Genomic DNA, 22933 nt, shown 5'->3' on the forward strand with positions numbered 1-22933 from the left:
TATAGTAGCATACCTGTACAGAAACAGAACAGCTGAGACACTAACGACAACACATACTTACTTTTGCTTTAATACTGCTCTCAAAGCCTCTTTCTGGCCAGTAGCATACTGAGAAATAAAAACATCATCTGTTGGGAAGGACATAAAATATACTTTGTTGAGTTAACTGACAGAAAGTGTCTATTTTAGAGGTAGACACAAAGAGTTATTTCAACAACATGTACAATTTTGCTGTGAAGAACCTGTTGCCTGCACAAACCACATTATCTACTGCAATAATAAATTGTTTCCCTTCACTAAGTAGAAGACTTAAATCATGATGAGAGCAAGAGTAGGCTTCATTTAACACAATTTTATATAGTATTGAATGTTGGTATCAATAAAATCTATTTTGGTATGCTGTGAAAATGACAATACCTTACCTTCATAAAATTTGGAGAAAAATGCCATATAAATGGTAACTTGAGCTCAGACAACCCATTCAATAAAAACCTGCAAATTCTAACTTGAGAAAAATTTAATTAAAAGAAAAAATAGAACTGTGATATGAATATTTCCCCGCAGTCATCATAAATTACAACAAATTTTCTTAATAGCTTTACATTATGCTAGAAGGATTGCAGGCTCTCCTTCATCCACTGTTTGCTGGGCAGAGGTAACAACCCAAGACGTGGTGGGTTCTGTGTTTCTCTACTGCTGATTACACACACCTAGTACACACATGCTGATAGGCCAGCTAGCTGCTGCCTCTGTAAGCGTAAAAGAGGAAACTAAGATATTGATTTTTGGCCTTAAATGGGGGTATTGATTTGTGCTTCTTTCCTCTATACAGCCACATATATCCAATAAACCTGCAGAAGTGTATTTTCTTTAAAAAGTCTTCACTTTCCCAAATCTGATTGAAACTGACTGGCAGATTCAGAAGTTAAAGGAAAAGGTATCGACAGTGTGATGTCTTAGATTCTTAAGGATTAAAAATATACTTCTTATGGTGTAGGTTGCTTGCAGAAAAATACGCATTTGTAGCACAATTACTCACAACAGGAAAATGCATCCAAACAAGGTGTCGCCCCCCAGATTCTCTATTCAGAGGCATGAGTAGTTCCATTAGCAAAAGGAATCTCAACATTCTGGTGCACTGGTAGAAGTCCCTCTCAGTTAATCACAAGAGCTACATAAGCTAGTGTAATGCCAGCAAGACTTAAGTAAAATTTGCAAAATTTAAAAATGTAAATTATAATTATCATCTTTTTATAAAAGAAACCTTTGAATATTTTCACTCAAAAGTTTCTATATTGAAGAAAAATACCTAAGATAAAACTAAAGCTCCCTTTTCCTCTAATTAATCAGTTTTCTTACAAAAAAGGGGCTGTAGCAGTACATCGATGTGTCTTACCTTTAGGTCTTCTGCTATCTTCCAGTAGCAGTGAATGATCTTCTTGTACTGCAGCTTCTCTAGCATAATCCTTCGGAACAAGAGGAGCAGAAAAGCATACATCAAAGCCTCTGGTATCAGTGGCCAAAATTTTAGAAGCAGATGGAATTGCTGGATACACAAATGTAAGGATCTCCACACACTAACACAAGGTCTTGGAACAAAACATGTTAAGATTTCTACCGCAGAATCATCTGGACTTCGTAGTCAAGAACTCACATGACATTTTAGGGACAAAAACCCTAGAAATACAATTCAAATTGAAAGTATATATTCTAAATGCTGGTTAAGTGTATTCACCTCATTTATGGCCAAAGAAGTAGTAGTGAAACTACACATGTTGAAGTTTATACAAGTTGCTAATCTCAAACAATTCAGGATTACCCATACACACAGAATTAAGTACTCATATAACACTGACAGTGGAACTGAAGGGACAGAGCTGAATTTTCTTTAAGTGGAATCCATGAATAATCAAAGTCTATGAGGAGTCATAAAAGCAAGTTAGGAAGGTAAAAATCTCTTACTTAAGTTTATTTGATGGTGGAGTACTCCACCATACTTTTGAGACTTTTGTTCAGCTCACTAGGTCTACTTCGAGCCATGCAGAGACATGGCTGCAATTCTTTCACAGCATAGGTTAATTTTATCCTCATGCATGCTTATCACCATATGGATGCCCTAGAGACAAGTTTCCCCTCTAGGTAAGGCACAACAAACAAATCAAAAGGCAATAAGCCTTTTAATTGTAAGTATTAAAGAGTTCCATATAAACTAATGTCCATTTCATTATCTACGGTATGAAGAGAAAAAAAAAATTACAAAAAATTTCAGGGTTTTTAACAAATATTGTGCCACGTGTAACTGCCTTTTCAAAGGAAAAATTACACTAAAACTTAAAAACAAGCCTTGGTATTAATTATGCAACAGGTAGCAGTACAGTAAACAAAGCCCCTCCAAACACTTCAGCATTAATATCACATTAGCAGCAACTCAAAGAGGAAAGCAGCTGCACAGTTATTGTGCAGAAGCTGAGCCAAAGATTTACTATGCTTTTACAGAAGCTACAACTTTTTGAGAAAAATGCTGTTCTCTTAGTTCGGGATTCCAGGAAGCAACACTAACTTTTCTTACCATTTGTGATAAAAACCTGGGCTCTGCAGAATTTTCTACTGAAAGCAGACGTTCTGGATGTCCTTTAGTACTTGGGACTCCTAAAATAAAAGCAGTTTTACTGCAGTCATAATGATTTGTTATGCGTTTTCAATATACCTTGACTAACCCGAATCTCAACATTTCCTCTGCCTGTATCTTTGAATATCTAGACATAATGACTTTCATAACACAGATGACCACAGCCATCAAGTTGAAGCTTACAAACGTTAAGGAATTCTGTGAGCCTGGATTATAGACTTGTTTTACAATAGATGAAAAAGTCTCTGAAAAACAGAGCATTAAAAAAATTGACAATGTCTAGGTCAAATTCAAGTCTAAAGATCATAGGAACATAGAAAGTTACTTGTCTAGAGAGACAATTATATGATAACATCTTACAGAAGAAGGACACTGAGGACAGTACACATTTTAGTTATGTCAGAGACTAATATGTCTTCCTAACACTATAAAAATAACATCTTTTGCAGCTGTTTGAACCTTGACTCCAAAAAGACTAAAATCCCTCCCCCAAGCTCCAAAGACTGTAATTGATATGTATTTTAAAGAAACAAAATGAATATGCTATGTAACTAGATAAGTAGCGCAGATTGTGTCAGTTTTGAATTTGAAGAGTATGTGGTACATCACTACAGTCTCATTCTATTAAAAAAAGACTTAAAATTATTTACTTGATACTACTACAAAGAGTTTTTTAAAAAAGTTACAGAAAAGGATGCAGTTTGTTTTTTTCATTTTGTTTACTCATCTATGTGAGCTTCATTGGTACAGGCAGTTGACCAGTATATGTTGTTTGTGTCAAGCGGGTGGGGTTTAGGAGGGGTAGGGTTGGTTTGTTTGTTTGTTTTCCAAGAGTACAAGGGAAGAAAAATAATTTTAACAAGTAAAATTTAAAGTTATGGTAGATAGCAGGGAAACTTGTTTTTTTCCTAAGAGTTTTTTGAATAGTTGTTTAACTGACCAGCTCTGAAGCTCACATTGTTCCATAAAACCTGCAAAAATCTGCAAATTAAGAAGACTAGAGCCGAATGACTTTCTCAGAATGCCTACTTCCAACATTTATTACCTTTCAAGTGTCCAATAAACACTTATTTTAAAAGGCAAGCTTGTACAGCTATAGCTTCAACATCTACTAGCTCAAGCTCTTCAGAAAAAAAAAATCTTTAAAGAAGCAGAGAAAGAGGAGAAGTGTTTAAAAGACTTTTGATCTCTCTTCCAGTATAAAACCACAAAATGATTCACAAAATTCCATGAAAACACAAAGAAGGCCCAAATATTGGGACTACTCAGAGCTGTCTGTTGGCAGGAGCAATATTCTGTTAGGCACAGATTTGCTTGCTGACTATACTTCAGGTGTAAAATTTAAGAGATACATATGGTGTCTAAAAAGATGAGCTACAAACTGCATTTAAAAACTCTGACAGTCTGGAAAGGCATCAATCTTCTTAACTTTCTCATTTAGGTCCCTGCACACATACCTTGTTGCATCCTCTGATGCTGCCTAAAACGCTCCTGCCTAGTATATTTGTGAAATGTCACGATGAGAGTCATGACTTTTCTGATAAAGGTGAGAGTTGCCTAATAATGAAGGGCTAGGAATCTGGAGTCAAGACTGGACTTCTGTGAACGGAGCTCTGACTGACCACCTCATCCTGCACAACTCGCTTTTCATGTGCAAAACACAGTTTGCGAAAACAAACACACACACACAACTTTTGAAAGAGTGCCGATATTTGCAGTACCAGAATACAAAAATTCCTTAATTATAAAACTACTACGTGGCTGAAAACACTACACAGCGATTTTACCTCAAACCTAAGCTGAACACTCACGGTAAATCACGCACCTGGTGCCGCGCTGCGGGGGGTGCCGTGGGTTACTCCCCGGCACGGAGCCCTGTTTGCTAACAGGGCTGGAGGAACGCAGGGTGTTCCGTCTTCGGCCAAAGCCGCATCAGCTGCCTGGCAGGGAGAAACCACTTCACGCAGCTTCTTGACAGCGATCGTCACTTTTTTCATACGGCCACCAGCTCCTGTCACAGCGTCAATGGGCTTCTCCCTGTGGACACCAGTGGAGTGAATGAGCACGTCGCCCGCCGTGAGACTGGCCAGGGAGTCCTGGCTGAGGCTGGAGTTGCTTTCCGCTTCCATGAGGATCTCATCACGTAGCTCTGGAAGGGAGTCCAAAAGCAGCACCCTGACAAAGAGGCCGTCCTTGCCGGCCGGGCGCTACGGCAGCCGCCGCCCCCGCAGCCGCCCCGCCGCCTGCCCCCGCGCAGGGAAAGCGGCGTGAAGGCTCCGGGGAACGGTTCCCCGCCGCGTCCCGGGCAGGCCTGCCTTCCCCAGCGGCCTGACGAACAGAGAACCCCGCCGCGGCCCGGCCCGGCCCGGCCCGCTCCTCGCCGCCCGCACCGGAAGCGCCCGCTGCCATGGCAACGGCGCCCGCCTGCGCCCTCTCACGCCTGCGCGCGGTCCGCTCCTCTATACTGTCCGGAAGGAAACGTGCGCCCGAGTTCCGCCCGCTTCCGGTAGGGCAGCGAGGGGGGCAGCTAAGGGCGCTGCGCTTCGGGGAGGAGAGTGAAGCCGTCGGTAAGTCCGCGCTCGCCGATTCGCCGCGTGGCGAATCGGCCGGGCCTTGCCCCCTCCCGCGCGGTCCGGGCTCGTGGCGGTGCGGGTGAGTGCGCGCGCGAGCGGCGGCGCTCCTGAGGGGGCCGCTCCGGGCGGGAGGGACCGGGCAGCCCGGCGTGGGCCCGGGGCCGTGCCCCGCCGCCTCACGGCAGGCCCTGCGGCGGTGAGGCGTTGCTGGGCGTGGGTTGCGAGGGCGGCAGGCCGGGGTGAGACGTCAGGTGCGGCCGTTACCGGGAGAGGCGCCGCGGGGCGGGCGGCGCTGTGCTCTGCTGTGCTCGACAGGGAGGCAGGGCAGGAGGGGCGAAAAAGGTGCCGTGGGTGAAGAAAAACCCGCCCGTTTTCAGGCATTTTCCCCGTGCCCGGGCGTCTTTTCCTGGGCTCGGCTGGAGAGGAAGGGGCGCGCTCGTGTGCCCGCACCGTCCCGGCGGGCGCTGGGTCTGTTGGGTTGGGGCTTGGCTTAGCGAGTATCTCCTTAGGTAAAGAAACTCAAGGTGCCCTTGAAAGCAAGAACTGAAGGATGGAGTAAAAAAAAAAAAAAAAAAGAAAACCAAAAACAAACAAAAAAAACCCAAAACAAAATCAAGGTGAAATTGTTTTATCTCCGGCTCAGGTTTTGGTCTTACTGGGTCACAAGTATCAGCCAGGCCTAATCTAACTTAAATAGGAGACTGCTTATGGGAAAATATGTATTTTCTCCCAGGACAGATGCCCTTGTGTGTGTTCAGTCTGTGCTCTCGAGGTGTGTGATTTCAGACTTACTATGTTAACTCGCCTTTGGCGTTAGGAGACTTCTTCTACCACTGACCTTTTTTTCTTCAGAGCAGGGTCTAGCCCACAACTATACGATCATGAATTATAATAACCTGTGCACCAGGTACATCTTACCATCCAGTCACCTTCTGACCAGTCCCTTTCTCATCTCACCACGTGCCTCTGAAGGCTGGCCGTAGCGTGCGGAGCGAGAAGAAAACCTTTGTGTAACTGCATTGCAAACACCGGTCTGAAAGAAAGCAGCTGGACCCGCTCTGGGAGCGGGGAGAGCCGGGCTCTGCCTTCCCAGCAGGCAGGGACATGGTGGGGCAGTCACCGCTGCCTCACTGGGCTGGTGAGGGGTTGTTCAGGCACGCAGCACCAGCAGTTCAGTGTTAAATTGCCTCTTGCTCTGAATTTTACATGATTAGTTTAGCAGCCTGCTGGTTTCATAGGTATTTGTAGTTTGATTAGCTTCAGTAAAAGAGCTCTTTAAATCAATGAGGTTTTTTTTTAATCTGATGTCAATCAAGTTCTAGCCCAGTAATTCCCAACGATAAAAAAAAAACACCTTTCTCTGCAAGCTGTGGGTGCTTTATCTTGACACATTTCTTTGACTTGGTATTTTTATTCTTCTTTGTCCTTTTTACGCACATGCAGGAACACTTGCATGGTGTTCTGTGTGTACAATTGGAAGTGAAAGTTTAAAAAAAAATTGCAGCCTTCTGTGTATAGAGTAGTCATACCTACACCTAATTCAGATTGTTAATCGGGATAACAAGTATGATGGATTTATGGTGTCTCTCCATAGCCTTTCTCCCCCAGTGAAATGTAGCTCCTCACAAAAAGGTTGGAAAAAAAAAAACAAAACACAGGGCTTGTTTAGTTTCCATGGGAAAGGATCCTCTTGACTCAAGATTAGGTAATAGACACTGATGCTGATTACATCAGTGGAAAAAAAACTTCCTCACTGGAGTTTACAGTGCATGCTTCACCTGTAAGAACTCCAGGCTTTTAAATGGAGGCAGGCTTTTCAGCCACCCAGCAGTATAGTAATAATAATCAAAAGCTGCGTTCCAGTTGTTAGCACTTAGGAGTTACATTCATGAGCCCTCTGCTTCCGAAGGTCTGGAGATCATAGATTCATAGAATGGTTTGGGTTGGAAGGGACCTTAAAGATCATCTCGTTCCAACCCCCAGCCATGGGCAGGGACACCTTCCGCTAGACCAGGTTGCTCAAAGCCCCATCCAGCCTGGCCTTGAACGCTTCCAGGGAGGGGGCATCCACAGCTTCTCTGGGCAACCTGTGCCACTGCCTCACCACCTTCACAGTGAAGAGCTTCTTCCTTACATCTAATCTAAATCTACCCTCTTTCAGTTGAAAGCCATTACCCCTTGTCCTGTCAGGACATGCCCTTCTAAAAAGTCCCTCTCCAGCTTTCTTGTAGGCCCCCTCTAGGTACTGGAAGGCTGCTCTAAGGTCTCCCTGGAGCCTTCTCTTCTCCAGGCTGAACAACCCCAACTCCTTCAGCCTGTCTTCATAGGAGAGGGGCTCCAGCCCTCTGATCGTCTTCATGGCCCTCCTCTGGACTCGCTCCAACAGGTCCACGTCCTTCTTGTGTTGGGGGCCCCAGAGCTGAGCGCAGTACTGCAGATGGGGTCTCACCAGAGCGGAGTAGAGGGGCAGAATCCCCTCCCTCGACCTGCTGGCCACACTGCTTTTGATGCAACCCAGGATACAGTTGGCTTTCTGGGCTGTGAGCACACATTGCTGGGTCATGTTGAGCTTCTCATCAACCAACACCCCCAAGTCCTTCTCCTCAGGGCTGCTCTCAATCCACTCATCACCCAGCCTGTATTTGTGCTTGGGATTGCCCCAGCCCATGTCCAGGACCTTGCACTTGGCCTTGTTGAATTTCATGAGGTTTGCACAGGCCCACCTCTCAAGCCTGTCAAGGTCCTTCTGGATGGCATCCCTTCCCTCCAGCGTGTCGACCGCACCACACAGCTTGGTGTCGCCGGCAAACTTGCTGAGGGTGCACTCAATCCCACTGTCCATGTTGCCAACAAAGATGTTAAACAGTGCTGGTCCCAATACCAACCCCTGAGGAATGCTACTCGTCACTGGTCTCCACTTGGACATGGAGCCGTTGACTGCAACTCTTCCCCAGATACAGCTGGGGAAGTTGTATTCCCACAGATAAGAAGTTTTAGAAGAGTTCTGACATCGGTAGTTTTGGCTCCTGTTGCTTCTGCCATGGAAACAGATAGATGATTGGCCCAGGTTAGCTAGGAATCCTTAACCTAATCACTGTTTTTATTAAATAAACTAGCTTTACCTTTTAAAAAAAGCTGTCACTCTATAGTGATTTCATGTTTCCATGGCAATGGGAGTGGCAGCCGCAGCAGAAGCAAATATTAGAAGCACTTTCCAGATTCTAAAACAGGGCTGGGAGCTGGGATGGATCTTGCATAGAGAACAGTTTTGAATAGGCTAAAGCCTTTATTATCTTTGGAAAGAGGATGGAAAACCCATTATGCCTAACTATGAGAAATCAAAACCTCAAGTTATCCTTAACTGCTAATTTTGCTCAGAGAGGCTTATCTTAAAAGAATGTCTCTTTAGAATATCAAAACATATTTGGAAGAGCTCCAGGGCCCTTCAGGAAGGGAGATTTCCCAGCTGTTGCTACTTTCCTGGTGAACCAGCACATCCAGACCATGTGGCCCTTGTTGCAGAGGTTTATTCAGAGATATCTGCTTCCTTCAGTGTGACATGTTGAAAAGTGCAATGCTGAATTTTCAAATCACATTTAGCCCAGAGGAAAGGAATCCAGGCTGCGTAGGCTTAAACCTGAAGCATGATGGAGTTGTTTGAGCAACTATGTAAGAAGCTCTATGGCATGTCAGTCGAGGAGCCAAGCCCTGTAATGGGCTCTTTCATCACTTTTTTTTTTTTTTTTTTGCTTGTTTCATAGGCTGGAGGGAAAGGGGACAAACAACAGGAAAACTTGATACATTTAGCAGATTTTAAGAATAAACCAGATATGCAGATTTCTGGGAGTGTTCAGGTAGTGCATTTTTACATGTTAAGGCAACTGCCCGTAATTTATAGCTACCAAAGAGGTGCAGTAGAGCCATACAATTTCACTGCCTGCTGTGTGGAAAGTGTAAAATACCTGTAGAGGGACAAGCACTTCAGACACATAAAATCAGATAGTGCCATTGTGCTGATTGAAATCTGAGCTATTTCCCAAGTGCAAGTGTAAAAGCTTTGTGGAATTGCAGTTCAGTAAATCTGTAATTTTAAGCTTGCCAAACAAGTCAAAGAAGAACAAAAGTTCAGGTTTGTTATAAACAAGCATAATGAAGCAATACTGAGTGTGAGAAAACGGCACTGACAGTTGAAGCTTTTAGCCTTCTGTGCTTGGGAGAGGACAGAAGTCTTTCCTGTTCTCTGTGGTTTCTAACGCTCTGTTTAATAATCTACTTAAACTGACTTAATAGAATTGTCACCGATTTTTCTTCTAACAGGCTGAGAAATGAGAGAGTGGAGTTGCCATCCATTTTCACTAGCTGTTGTCCAGATGATGGTCATGTCCACTTCTCCTAAAACAAGTTAGAGGTTTACATTAACCTGAGTAATGCCTTGTTTCTTCTGAGCAACCATATCCTGTAGGTTCTCCTTGAGAGTAACCTGTGTGACCTATCTGCCCATGAGGAATTCTTGGTCGTGGGGGTATGCGTCTTAAATCCAAGAATCATATGTGCTCTTTACCTCCAATCCCTGAATTGGCTTCCTGTGTAGTGATAAAGTGTAATGTTAAGAGGCAGATGTTATAATCACTCTGCTGCTGGGAAGTGGTGTAGGGAGAGTGCATGCTTGTGAGAGCTCCATAGTGCTATTTTTAGTTGCTTAGTTTTCTTTCTGTTGTAGAAATAATTATTAATGTCTTTTTGTTCTTGTTCAGAAGGCTTGCTTACCCTCTCCCTTCCCCCTGCTGAGAGACTGGAATAGTTTAAGCTTTCTAAAACATGAATGTCTCGCTCAAAACTTGGCAAAGCATAATACAAGATTAATTGTAAGTAGCCCTTGCTAAGGGGCTAAATGAACTTTTTTCACAAAGTGATTACACTTAAGTGCTAATTTTTCTTCCACAAGTTGATGTGAATTAAACTGAAGGATCTTGTTCTTGTCAATGTGTAATTTAGCTTGCATTATCACCTGTGATAGGTCTTAGATAATATGTAAATTAAGGGAAAAGGAAGACTAGCTTTTAGTATTCTAGGAAACCTGCAGGGATGCTTTCAAGCCTTAACTTGTTTACCATGTTGGATTAGGAATGTGAGTTTTCCTTGAGGATGCTTGCTTAAATTCTTGGATCCATGGCTGTTCCTTCTTCCCTTTTTCTTTGTCTGTTTCACTTCCTTTAAGACCATTCTCATTCTTCTATGTTTTCTTGCATTTAATTCACTATATTCAATGACCAGAACATTTGCTCTAGTTTGTTTGGTGAGAATGCAACTACATAGAAACCACGCATCTGCTTCTCTGATGCAAGCTGGCTTATGCTGCATCTATTCAGAGTGGCTACCATTTTATACTTGCCTTTTTTCCTTACTGGTTTTACAGATGACATCTGAAGTAATCTATAAGGCTAGAAAATGTTATTGCTTGCTTCTCCCCCCACTCCTGCCCTAGTTTTACTTTGTGAGTTTGAAAGCACTTATAAAATACCTTTTTTTTTTTTTTTTTTTTTAAAGTCACTTTAACTGTTTGAAATGCTTAAAAAGTGTTTAAATGGCAGCAGTTAACAGGTGGATCTGGGAAGGTTTCATACCTGGAATTATCTTGGATGTTCTTTTAACTGAATAAATTTCAAATAGGTAACTTCCCTTCAAGTGGATGGCTTGAAAGTTTGCTGGCAAAGTTGCATTTAAACACACTTCAAGGACGTATAAAATTCCATTCTGTTGTAAAATGTTGCAGTTCATATGTATGCTTTTTGTGTGAAACTTGACTTTTATCTTCAGAATAGGTGACTGAATCACAGGCGGTAGAATATGGCTGGACAAATATCGGAATCTGATCAGATCAAGCAGGTAAGATGCTGTATTCATGAGTGGTGGCTTTGAAGATCTTACATTACTTTGTCATGTAGAGTAAAAGGCATAGGGCATGGAGAAGGACAAAAAGTTTAAGTTATCATCTGAGTTACAACTAGTTCTGTAGCAACCAAAATTTAAACATTTGACCATTGACAGACACAATATAGTATATGATTTGAGTACTAGCAGCATTTGGTGCTGAAATCTTCTGACTGATAGTAAAGTTTTCTAGTGATTTATCCTTTAAATGTTAGTGTCACCAGATGGCCCATGCAGCTGTGTGTAAGAAAAATTAATGTAGAATATTTTTAATACTCATTGTCCAATTTTTATTTATAGTTCAAGGAGTTTCTTGGAACATACAATAAACTTACAGAAAACTGCTTCCTGGATTGCATAAAGGATTTCACTAGCAGAGAGGTTAAACCAGAAGAGGTAGGTAAATGCTTTTAATGACCCTTTGGTAGAATTGCTGTGTAGCATTCAAATTTCAGAAGCAACTTAGAAAGCTTTGATCTTTTAACTAGCTAAAAAGCTAGTTAGCAGTCTTTAGTGGAGTATAGGTGTCTGGCATGTAGCTTCCAAGTGAGAAAGGAAGCGAGTTAGTGGAAGGAAGGGAAATAGCTTGTCTGTATTTTTGCTTCTCCAAATATGTCCAAAGGTGATGACAAATACTTCTTTGCACCCTGTTTACAAAAAGAAACCAACCAGCCAAAGCCAAATGCTTTTGATGTGTTAGATCATCAGCTACAGGCAAACTATGGGCTAGGACCTCTTGAGGTTTTGTCATTGTTGTCTTTTCAGTACATACACATGGAGGGAATCTTCCTGATCTCACTTGAGTATTGGCTGCTTATTGCAATTCTGTGTATTTCATTCTCTGAGCTATCAGTGGAGGTTCTTGTGCCTCAGCTTCTGATGGGTGGTATCTTTATGGACATGGAAGTTGCCCACCTACAGCCTGCATCTCGTTCTTTGAAGGTAGAGTCCTACTGAAATACTTGTTTACCTACCCACGTTCCCTGCGTTGTAGTGAGTCATAGAAACATAGGCCTCCAAAGCTCTGGCTGTTAAATCCACTTCTCTGCATTGCAGGGAGCTCCATCTGCAAAAAAGATTAAGCTCTTGATAAGGTTAGTTGCATGTTTTTTGCCTCTTCTCTCCTGTTGAGAGGCTGTTTCAGAATCTCATAATTTTGTTGGTTAAAAGTCTAATAACCTTTGCTTGACACTGCTGGCAGGGAAAAAAAACTAAAGTTTTAAACTAACCATTGTTTTTGAGCCTTTTCTGCCTCCTTGAAGTTTAAATCCTCAGCGCAGGCAAGAATCATATCTCCTTTCAGCTTTCGTTTTGTTGTGCTAAACAAAGCTCTCTTAGCTTCCCAAGGTAGATTCCTTGTTTCCCTGATCTTCTCTGCATCTGCTTTAGTGGAATTTTTATTGACTACAGGAGGTCAGAATTATTCTGGATGAGGTCTTGTTACTGTCTTTTACCAACTCATTTTGAATTGCTTGAACAATACAAGGAGTGTCAGTTAACAGAACTGACAGAAGTGTTAGTGGCACAACCTCCTTACCTTTCTGGGATGGTATTTGATTTCCAGTAGAGGATTATACTACTTTCTCCTACTACCCAAAGTGTTACTAGAGTTTCTTTAAAAATAACTTCATATAGTCTTTCATTAAAGGCCTGGGATCCAAAACCAAAGAATGCTCATTGGAGGGGAATTAAGATTATTTAGATACAAAAAATATTCTTAGATTCTGTTCTGCCTTTTTTTTTTTTTTTTTTCCTTCCGTGATCTGCAAAGGGGCCATGTCTGGCATACAGGAGCTATCTGTTACCAATGGAGGCTAGGAAGAAACTTTCTTATGGGAAGTTTTGTCCATAATTATCCATTATGGGGTTTCTTGCAGAGCATCTGGCTCTCGCCCCTGCTGGAAACAGGACACTGGTCTAGATGGACCACTGGTCTGATCTGGTATGGAAATTCCTATGTTCCTATTTAAAGTTTTAGTTTCTTATTAAATAATTAAGATGAATACCTCCATTAATCTCCTTTGAGATTCTACATTTGAAAAAAAAGCTTCTGACCTCTTTCCCTGCAGCAAGTCTGCACTGCAGGTCTAGATTTCCCCGGGCACCATGTCACAAATACCACGCCCTCTGGGAGCAGTGGCTTGGGGTAGTTCCAGAATTTGTTTCCTAGTCAGACTTAACTCCTGCTTAACAGGTTTTGCTGTAGCTGATGCCAGGTCAAGGAGAGAGAAGGGCAGGTGGTGGGTGGTGTGCATAGCTGCATGGGTTTTTTGACTTGTTCATTTTCAGCCCCTCTGCTTTTCACATCCCTTTATACTGAGCAGAATCAAAGCAATTTCTGGTTTTCTAGTCATCATGCAAAGTGGTCGTCTTTCCTTTCTATCTAAATTTGTTAACTTTTACAGTGATAGCAAGGTTTAGAACCATGATACAGAATATCCAATTGGTAGAACTGTTGCTCGGAAATAATCTCATAACTCTTTAGCTACACTTAAAGAAAGAAAAAAAAAAAAACCTCTTCTAAATTTAAATAATAATACCATGGGTGGAATAGGCCCTGGTATTTCTTTCCCTGTCCAGCTGACTGATAGAACTTCAGAGGGTACTCTGGTTGCTTCTGTGAAGGTTAACCAAGCAAGTACAAGAAGACTGATAGAGCTAATAGGAACAAGGTCAAAAAAAGGTTAAACTGAGCTAGCACACAGTAGACCATATTTGGCTGTCAAAAATAGTATGCATTTGTAAACCAAATTAAAAAAAGAAGATACTAATTTAATAGATTTAGTACTTATTGCAAAATAAAACGCTTTATATACTTCAATTTCACAAGAGGTGCCAAGGGTGAAATGGTAATATCTCCTAGATCTGAAATGTTTTCCATGAAGACTTTCATATGAGAATGAATATTAAAAGATGTTTCAGACATCCCTCAAAAACTAAACACATTTTCCACTGGACAGAGAGCCTGTGCACAATTAGGCCCTCATCTTGAGGCTTAACACAGAATATGAGATGTAGTCACCTAATCATTTATCCCTGTATATGATTGTATTTTGGGTCCTGTTTGGGGAAGTGTTTTAATTACTGTTTGAAGCCTTCTGTTTCCCTGTTCCTCTAGATGACTTGCTCAGACCACTGCCTACAGAAGTATTTAAAAATGACACAAAGGATCTCCATGAGATTTCAGGAGTACCATATTCAGCAGAATGAAGCTCTGGCAGCTAAAGCAGGACTGCTTGGCCAACCTCGTTAGACAAGAGCACTCCGTTCAGACTTCACAAGCAGTGCCAGTGTTCATTGGGCAAGAACACATTTTGGATTTTCTACTGTCAGGATGTACGTCCGGCAACTCAGAAGAGAGTTCTAGATGCTGTTCAGACAGTGGAAACCACGAAGGGTTAAACAAGAAGTTAGTCATGGTGGACTGGCAATGGAGTCTGTTTCTGAGGTCCTTTTCACTCTACAATGGAGTAATATTGATACAAACTTTTCCAGGGCCCACAGACTGGTATGTTTAAATTTGAAGGGGGGTGGGAGGGTCATACTTCTTTTCTGCTAGGACTGGTTCAGATGAAAAAAGTGTAATATGGGAAATACACTTTTTTTATTTAATTCACGTAAAATAAATGGGATCCATACAGTTGTATGTATGTTCTTTCCAAAGATACATTTCTAGGACACTGCTTGAGAGCAATGTTTTCTTTGCTGTGGAGGAATGTGGTCATTCCTCCTCAGCTACTACAGAGTTCTGTTCATTCATTGCTGCTTTAAGTTTCTGACAGATAACAGAATTAGTGACTTTGTTTCAGCAGCTGGGGATTTGTGAATGTGTTATTTCTCTTAATTTGGGGAGAACTTCTGTGGAGCCACCCTCACAGAGCCTCATGATCATTCTGACTCTCCTAGAGTGCTGGATGGTGATGATGAGAGTGTCAAGCCAAGGGTGGTTATAAACGGCAGACAACTGCTGTAACTAATGAGTTCAGGTAGGCAGGGATGCTCTGCCAGCTTATCCCTAGGTTATGTTTGCCTCATGCTTCACCGGGTCATTTACAAGGGACAGGAGTGTGTCATTAGTAGCACCTCTGCCCAAGGCAACTTCTAGGCACTCCTTGTTTCCCTCGGGGAACCCCAGGGGTCCTCCAAACCCAGCTTCCTTGCCTGATCTGCAAGCGTGATGCACTCCAAGCACTGAGCTTGCTGGCAGTTTTCTCCTTTAATTGTGTGAATGCCAACAGAAAGTACAAGGTATGCACAAAACGATGTCTTTTTTTGCTGCTGGATGAGTACAGAGAGAAGTTTGTGGAAGCTAGCTGTTCTGATGTTGTGGGTTTGGTTTAGAAAAAACACCAGTCCTTTGAAAGGATCTTGATAGCTGAAGCGCTGCAGTCAGATTGTTAGTACAGTAGAATGATAGCTAATGGGCACATTGTACTTTAGTTCTAGCTAATAAAATACAGTAAGAAAAGGAACTGAACATCAGGATTACCATATTGATTTTGAGATTTCAAGCGATGAAGACTGAAACAAAGCTATTTCATGTCAGCTGCCGGCTTCTGTTGTTGGGCAGAAAGGCAACAATAAGGAACAGAAATGGCAGGAAGCCTGCCCACGTGCTTTTTTGTTGTTACCTTCTCTGTTGCTTTTTACTTCCAGCAGCAATTTGAAAGAATGATTTCCTGCCTGTTTTTTTTTCTTTACTACTCAAGCTCTCAGCTATCCAGGCTGTGGACTACTAGGCCCTGACCGCAGCACAGTACACCTGCCACTTCCACTGGACACTGCTCTGCTTGCTGCTGTTTAAAGCTGCCCCAGCTCTCCACAGAAATCTGTTCATATGCCTTTCAAAGGTGGAATGAAACAAATACATTCCTACAGTCTCATTTACGTGTGTTTTGTACTACCTGTATCACAGCTCTTTCCTACACAGCCCATGCCTTGTTACCTTGGAGATGGCTAAGAGCTAACTCTAAAATAGTAAAGGCTAAGAAAGAGCCCAAATAAGGCAGCAAGTCTGCAATGTCCTGTTCTTTCAAAGGAATAACTGGCTAATAATGTCTAGATTATTTGCTACAATTGGACCACAAATGTTATGGCCAATTAGAAATAATATATCCATAGTAAAGATTTAAGGCTTTCTTTAAAACAGTCTTTTTGTTAAACATTTGAAAGTAATACATGATTGAAATTATCCCATTTTCCATTGTATCATAGTGTGCAAAGAGAACAGTTGCTCAGAAAAGTGACTGAAGAGTTTAAGTGACGGGACTGGAGGATGTTCGTATCTTCTGGGCAAAGCTCCTTGGGGCTCAAGTGAGGGGGGGGTTTAAAAAAAAAAAAATCACAGTTTTCCCTCATGTTTCAGTGTTTGGGGATTTGGGGGTAGGAAGATGTTTAAATATTTGTTACGACAGATTTACTGTACAAAATGTTAAGCAAGTGTTAGAGGGACTTAGTTAATAAATTACTCGCTTTCAGATTCCCCAGTTTCCTTTTACTGCAGTTTTAAAGCTGCCTTAACCCACTGTTATCCAGGGAAAACATGTATTCTTAAAATCTAATTTGATGTCACGCCCTCCTGCCTCTCCCCATGCTCACTAAACAAATAGGTGGGATGAAAAGTGTTACTGGAAGTACGAGCATCGGGTTGATAGCTGCTACCCTGATATGAAGCCGGCCAGATAAAAACTCTTGACTTCCACAGGAGCAATGTGCTTATAGCGACTGTAGTTTGTTTACGGATGTGCCTGTTAATTATGACTATTTATTTCAAAGCTAACTAGAGTGGAAAATAAGTTGCTATGCTACTGCACAAAGATGCAGGTAAGGATGAAGTCACTGGCTCGCTCTTGGATAACCAGTTTTGTCCTAGCTCTGTTTCACTCAAGAAGTGTTTTGATCTTTCCACATCTTTCAATCCAGGTGACTGACTGAAGAAAGACGATACAAATATATTTTAGCTTGGAAATAAAGTGCATCCATGTAACTAAAGCATCCAGGTGCTGCAGAAAGCAACAGCAAAAACTTTCTTAAAAGGCTAACTTGGTTTGCTAAGCTTCGACTTCCTTTTGCTTCCTTGATGAGTTAGCATGTCCTGAGGGCTGGCTCAAATCATGTTATTTAGAAAATAGCACCCTGTACAATTTTGTTAACGGGACTTGTGGGTTGAGAATGATTCAGGACACAAACTGTTTCAGTGCCTCTCTCTCACGTTTTATCAGCATGTATTGGCAAAGTGTTGCAGCTGGTCTTTCCTCCTTGGAGCAAGATCTCCCAGCACCCAATTCTCAAAAATATTTAACTGCAAATGCAAGTATCGGTATTTCTGCAGTGCCTGGATCGATGTCAACTGTCAAGCCTGGGAATGTCTACAAAGGCAGGCCAGGCCGCATGTTTTCTCTCCCAGCAGAGTATTCTAACCTCCATGACATAGCTTAATCTGGAGCATTCTCCATCCCTCCTCTTGAATAGCTTCAAGTTTGCATGGCATAATGAAATGCACAGCCAAAATCAGAATAAAAATGAGACTACAGCTTAGTCCCTGGATCCTAACTGAAAGGCAACAGTATTTAAGATAAGGTGTGTGGAGAGTAGGTGAGTCACCTTGATGAGGCATATTAGGTTAGGTGCAGGAATGGAACCAAATAGGAGCAAAGGGTGAAAATGGAGTGCCGCTGAGGAAGGAGTACTCAGAAGGCTGTGGAAAAAGTGAGCCAGAGTGGAGGTGGGAGGGGAGACAAGGCAATAGCAGTGCAGCCTGCCAAAAACTGGCTTGATGAGACTGGGCTAGTGAACAGACGCTCATTTGGAGGTGATGTTCATTGCAGCAGAGACAGGAACACACATCCTTCCTTCTGAAATGACTGTCTGAACCAAAAGGCTAGAAAAGCATGCAATTACTAGTCAGCCCACAGAAAATAGAACAATTTCAACAGGAAGGGTCAAATGAGAGCCTTGCTCCAGAATGCCCTGTACATCAGTGGTACTGGCAGCATGATCGGATCAATCATCTGGAAGATTATAATAGAGGTTCCTTGAATTCTCTCAAAGATGGGGGCAAAGTCCTAATTTCTGTAATCCTCTGCTGAGAGCTTCAACTACTGAGTGCTCTGTTGGAAGGCAAGGAAAGGATGCGACTGCAATCTTCTCTCAGGAAAGTGTGGGTTAAATAATACCTAATGCCCAGAGACAAATTGTGGCTGTGACTTCAATGCAAGGAGGCTTTCTGCTGTACTCTTAAATACCAAACTCTGAGAACTGGAGTTTAAGCAACAGCTGTTTTTTTCAGCATTTTCTATTAGCTAGGTTAGGAAGTCAGCACACAGCATTTGAGAAATCTAGTTCAAATCTTGGGAAGTCCATTAAGCTCAGCTCCAAAATTTCTTGAATGAGCCTGGCCCAAACTTTAAAACCTGTAAAAGCAGTTAGAGCTTGTGACACCTGAACTTGCATCATGCTTGCACCTCGAGTTTCAAGAAGACAGCATTAAAAGAATTCTAAATAAAGTTACAATTCTGCTAAATACTAGAATTTTTTGAAATAATGTTTTACTTTAACTTCATGCTCCTTGGTGTTAGGTTCTTTCTGTAAACACAACAGGGAACATTCAACAGTCAAGCTTTAGTACTTCAGGACTGTAAAATGGTGGTCAAGTCTGTTTTCCCCAGATTTCTCAGGTATGGAAGTAGATGTAATTGACAGACCCTAAATCACTCTTAAAAAAAAAAGTCTACACTTACACAATGCTTGAATGGATCATGGCTGGTTAAAATTTTTTATTCTGTAACTCACTTTAATCTGAGGGAACATGAGAGGACTGCTGAGGGAACTGGGCTTACTGTGTAAATACTTAAGGCAGTATACTTGACACATTACCATTTGTTTATGTAACGTGAAGAGGAGCTTGTCTAAATTTCAAATACTCAAAGTAGAAATCCAGTTGGTGGCTATTTCTGTATTTTACAGATGCTGCCCTTACTAGGAGATAGAACCGGGGACCCTCTTCCCCTCTCCCTCTGCCCAAGCACACGCTGCATTTCTGTGCGTGCTGCTGCCCCAGGGACCTGCCAGGAACTCTGTTTGGGGTCATGGCTGAGAGAAGAGGGTTTCGAGGCTCCTTTGCAGTAAGGCACGCTCTAATCACCTTATCGGTAGGAAAGAGGTGTTGGCTGCCTCTCCTGCCGTGTTTTTGCTGTGGGGGCCTGCTTAGATCCCTGGGAGAATGTGCCTCTGTGCCCCATGGAAGACATGGATCCCCCAGGGACGGCACCGGGGCCTGAGGAGAAGAGCTGTGGGACTTCACTCCTGCCACCTCCTCCCCGGGGCCGACCGGCTGGTCCAGCCCTTCGCGGGGACCCCGTCCATCGTGCCCCTTCCCCTCAGTGCGGAGCGCGGCGGCCTGGCCTGAGGCGGGAGGGCGCAGCCTGCCGCAGCGGCGAGGCCCAGCGCGATGGCGGCGGCAGCGGCGGGTTCTCCCGCCCGCCTCAGGGCAGCGCGTCCCGGGCGGCCGCCGCCCCCTCAGCCACCGCCTCCTCTATTTGAAACGCCGCCTGAGCAGGGGCCGCGGTGGCGGAGAGGCTGAGGGACGGGCTGGGGCCGTGCGGGCGGCCGGGGCCCCCTCGGTAGCTCGGCCCTCACGCGTGGGGACCCGCGGCGCCAACCTGAGGCGAGGTGCGGGCCGCTGTGGGCTCCCTGTGCCGGGCCGGGGGGGGGAGGGTCCTGCAGTCAGTGTGTGTGGAGGAAAGAAAAAAAAACCTATGGGTTTCTTACAGGTTTTTATTGCCTTCAGGGCACGTAGGGAGGATGTCCCGAAGAGGGAAGCGAAATCCTGCGGCTGCCGGCAGGTGACAAAGGTGACCGGGGCGCGGCCATGGCAGGAGAGGCGCTGCTTGGCTGTGGGGGCCGGCGGTGGGAAGGCAGCAGAGCTGGAGCCACCGCCCTGACAGGGCTATAAACTGAAATGAAAGAGGGAAAAGAATGACGGGTGTAGAAAAGAACACTGGTAAGAGACCCGACCTAACGCAGGCAATCGGGGACTTGACTATAAAAAGCAGTACTCCATGGAGAAGCTGCTGGGATGGCACACGGTAGCCAGTGGCAGGGTGGGAAGCAGAGTGGAAGCAGAAGGAATCAAGGGTTTGGGGTTTTTTTTCTTCTTCTTTTTTTTTTTTTAAATAGCTTTAAACCTTTCCCATTCCTAAGGGAAGTCATTTTCAGGAAATGAATGAGCATCAAGAGAGATGCACATACACATAAACAAGTGGCTTGGAAAAAAAAAAACACACCCTTGTGCAATACAACAAAGTATTTCATACAAATTCCACATTTTTCCCCTCCTTACGTAACTGGCATAGCTGGCAGGATCATGGCAAATTAGGTCAAGCTGTACCCAGATGAGGGATTAGAGGAGGAGTAGTTCAGAAATAGCTGAAGACACTGACAGGGCTGGAATGGAAATGTTGTTGGGTTACTCTGAAGAGCGGGGAAAAAGAGAGACATCGCCAGTAGCATGTAACAGTGTCCCTCACCAACAAGGCTCAGAGTGAGAGTTAAGCAAACACCCTACTGATAAACAACCTGCAGGTTTTCACAGCTGTAATGGAGCTCTAGTGCTGATTTTCTTTGCTGCCAAGCAATGAAACAGAGAAAGCATTGCAATGCTTCCGTGTTTTTTTCATATTGAGTGAGCTGTACTGGTGAATTAAAGCCAAGTGTCATAAAACAAAGACAAGACACTTTTTCACTTTTGAAAACTATTGGTACAGGATAAGCAACAGCCTAAGGGTACTCAGTAATATAACTAGCAGGTAGTTGCAGACCTGAAGCAGAACCAACCAGCACAGCCCTGCTCTGAAACAGAAAGTAGGATTTCTCTGAAAAGGGGAAGGAGCAGGAATAGCAACATAAATAGCACTGAGATCATTCAAAACAAAAAGGAAGCCAGGAAAGTCCTATTCTTAGGAAGGGTGAGAAACAGTCTGCTTTCACAATATTGCCGTATCTTTTCAGTTTTCTTTAAAGGACAACGCAGTGAGTATTCGTCATTGGGCTGTGACTAATCACAAAATCCACCACTCAACTGCATAAAACAAGCACATATTCAGACCAATAACACTGTAACATGAAAACTTGAATTTATATATTCCTCCAAAGCAATGGATGAGACTAATAAATGCTTGTGGAATTTGGGGAACTCACAGATTTCCAAAACAAACCAACCCCAATAAATGCCAGCTACTTAGTGCTAACTAGCAAAGGTGAGTAATTTGAAACTCTCCCAGAGACGTCTTAAAAAATCATCCTATTTGGTGGAAGGTAATATGGTAGAATGACATGTTTTCTCAAAATTTGAGGGCAATGGCTTGATAAATAGTGTGAGCTAATTATAAAATGTCTTTTTCCTAAGCCCTGGAATTATAGTGAGTCAGTCTCTGGCAACATCCCCATTGGTTCCACTGCTTTATTACGTTCCTTACATCTCCAGAGGTAGTCTTTATCCTGCACATTGCAGCAAATAATAAAATCCCAAGTAGAGAGAAGTAAAAATAACCAAGATTTTACTGCACAGTATCTGCAAAACGCAAGGGCACGGTGAAGTAAACAGCTCAACATACTTTTGTTAACACATTCATCTGTTGTTTCAGCTTGTAGATCTGTCTTCTGGCTGATCTATGAGATTTGTTTCAAGTGATCAAACCAAACATGCTCTTCTCTTAAAAAGAAAACAGCAGCATTTCTTACGCTTACTGCTGCAAAAGAATCCCAGTAAATGCTGCCCAGAAAACCCATTTGGCTGCCTGTCCTGGTTTTGGCTGGGATAGAGTTAATTCTCTTCTTAGTAGCTGGTACAGTGCTGTGTTTTGGATTTAGTGTGAGAATAATGTTGATAACACTCCGATGTTTTAGTTGTTGCTAAGTAGTGCTTATCTTAAGCCAAGGACTTTTCAGTCTCCCATGCTCTGCCAGCAAGCAGGTGTGCAAGAAGCTGGGAGGGAGCACAGCCGGGGCAGCTGGCCCGAACTAGCCAAAGGGGTATTCCATACCATAGAATGTCATGCCCAGTATATAAACAGGGGGAGGAGTTGGCCAGGAGGGGCAGATCGCTGCTTGGGCATCGGTCAGCGGGTGGTGAGCAATTGCATTGTGCATCACTGTTTTTTTCCCTTTCCCCCCCCCTCTTTTTTGTTACATTCCTTTTCATTACAATTATTATATTTCATTATTATTGTTAGCATTATATTTTACTTTAGTTATTAAACTGTTCTTATCTCAACCCACGAGTTCTGCCTTCTTTCCCGATTCTCCTCCTCATCCCACTGGGAGCGATGGGGGAGTGAGGGAGCCACTGCATGGTGCTTAGCTGCTGGCTGGGGTTAAACCATGGTACTGCCTCAGCTATCCAATAATATTTTTAATGCAGAAAAGACCATTTTATAAGAATATTCACTTTTCTAATGTGAAATTCCATCTGGTTGACAAACCTATCTGGAGAGAGAAGGCTCTCTCAAGAGTGGATAGTCTGACTGAGACACAGGAGTTGACAATCCTAAGATTCAGATTCTCTTTCCAGCTCCGCACCAAAGCCATCCTGTGTAATTTTGGTAGCCATTACTATGTGGCTTCCTACACGTAAAAGAATACGTATCCATTTTAAAAATTTCTGCCTGGATTATTCTAATACTGCACCTTTAAAAAAAAGTTCTATTCAAGTGGAACTTGTGCAAAATACCACAAACAGTGAAGAAGTGATTGAATCACTTTTTTTCTTCTACTGCTGTCCCTCAAATTAAAGGTCTCTGCT

The 22933-nt window shown here is 43.0% G+C and overlaps 2 protein-coding genes across 4 annotated transcripts in view; one reads left to right on the forward strand and one right to left on the reverse strand.

The window, feature by feature from the left end:
* The window catches only part of KIAA0586 (KIAA0586 ortholog), a 74302-nt gene extending 69498 nt beyond the window's left edge, over nucleotides 1-4804 (reverse strand). The window contains exons 1-4 of the mRNA XM_050897637.1: nucleotides 4455-4804; nucleotides 2570-2649; nucleotides 1397-1466; nucleotides 62-128 (exon numbers count right to left, since the gene is read on the reverse strand). Of these exons, the coding sequence (XP_050753594.1) occupies nucleotides 62-128; nucleotides 1397-1466; nucleotides 2570-2649; nucleotides 4455-4758 (521 nt within the window). The 5' untranslated portion in view covers nucleotides 4759-4804. The remainder of the gene's footprint in view (nucleotides 1-61; nucleotides 129-1396; nucleotides 1467-2569; nucleotides 2650-4454) is intronic.
* Nucleotides 4805-5154: 350 nt separating this feature from the next.
* Nucleotides 5155-14658, forward strand: TIMM9 (translocase of inner mitochondrial membrane 9). Of its 3 annotated transcripts, none has more exons than XM_050898537.1 (4): nucleotides 5155-5196; nucleotides 11020-11088; nucleotides 11434-11529; nucleotides 14252-14658. In XM_050898537.1, the coding sequence occupies exons 2-4, from the start codon at nucleotides 11050-11052 to the stop codon at nucleotides 14384-14386; spliced, it is 270 nt and encodes an 89-aa protein (XP_050754494.1). In that variant the 5' UTR covers nucleotides 5155-5196; nucleotides 11020-11049; the 3' UTR covers nucleotides 14387-14658. The 3 variants fall into 3 exon arrangements, with proteins under 3 accessions (XP_050754494.1, XP_050754492.1, XP_050754495.1); XM_050898535.1 differs by lacking the exon at nucleotides 5155-5196 and adding an exon at nucleotides 5236-5281; XM_050898538.1 differs by lacking the exon at nucleotides 5155-5196 and adding an exon at nucleotides 5425-5441.
* Nucleotides 14659-22933: the final 8275 nt, after the last annotated feature.

The sequence above is a fragment of the Gymnogyps californianus genome, chromosome 5 (genome assembly GCF_018139145.2).
Source record: "Gymnogyps californianus isolate 813 chromosome 5, ASM1813914v2, whole genome shotgun sequence".
Taxonomy (NCBI): Eukaryota; Metazoa; Chordata; class Aves; order Accipitriformes; family Cathartidae; genus Gymnogyps; species Gymnogyps californianus.

Coding starts and splice junctions, on each gene's coding strand:
- TIMM9 (XM_050898537.1), top strand. CDS start 11,050: ATGGCTGGACAAATATCGGAATCTGATCAGATCAAGCAG. Junction 11,089..11,433: donor AATCTGATCAGATCAAGCAG/GTAAGATGCTGT, acceptor TTTTATTTATAG/TTCAAGGAGTTTCTTGGAAC. Junction 11,530..14,251: donor GAGAGGTTAAACCAGAAGAG/GTAGGTAAATGC, acceptor CTGTTCCTCTAG/ATGACTTGCTCAGACCACTG.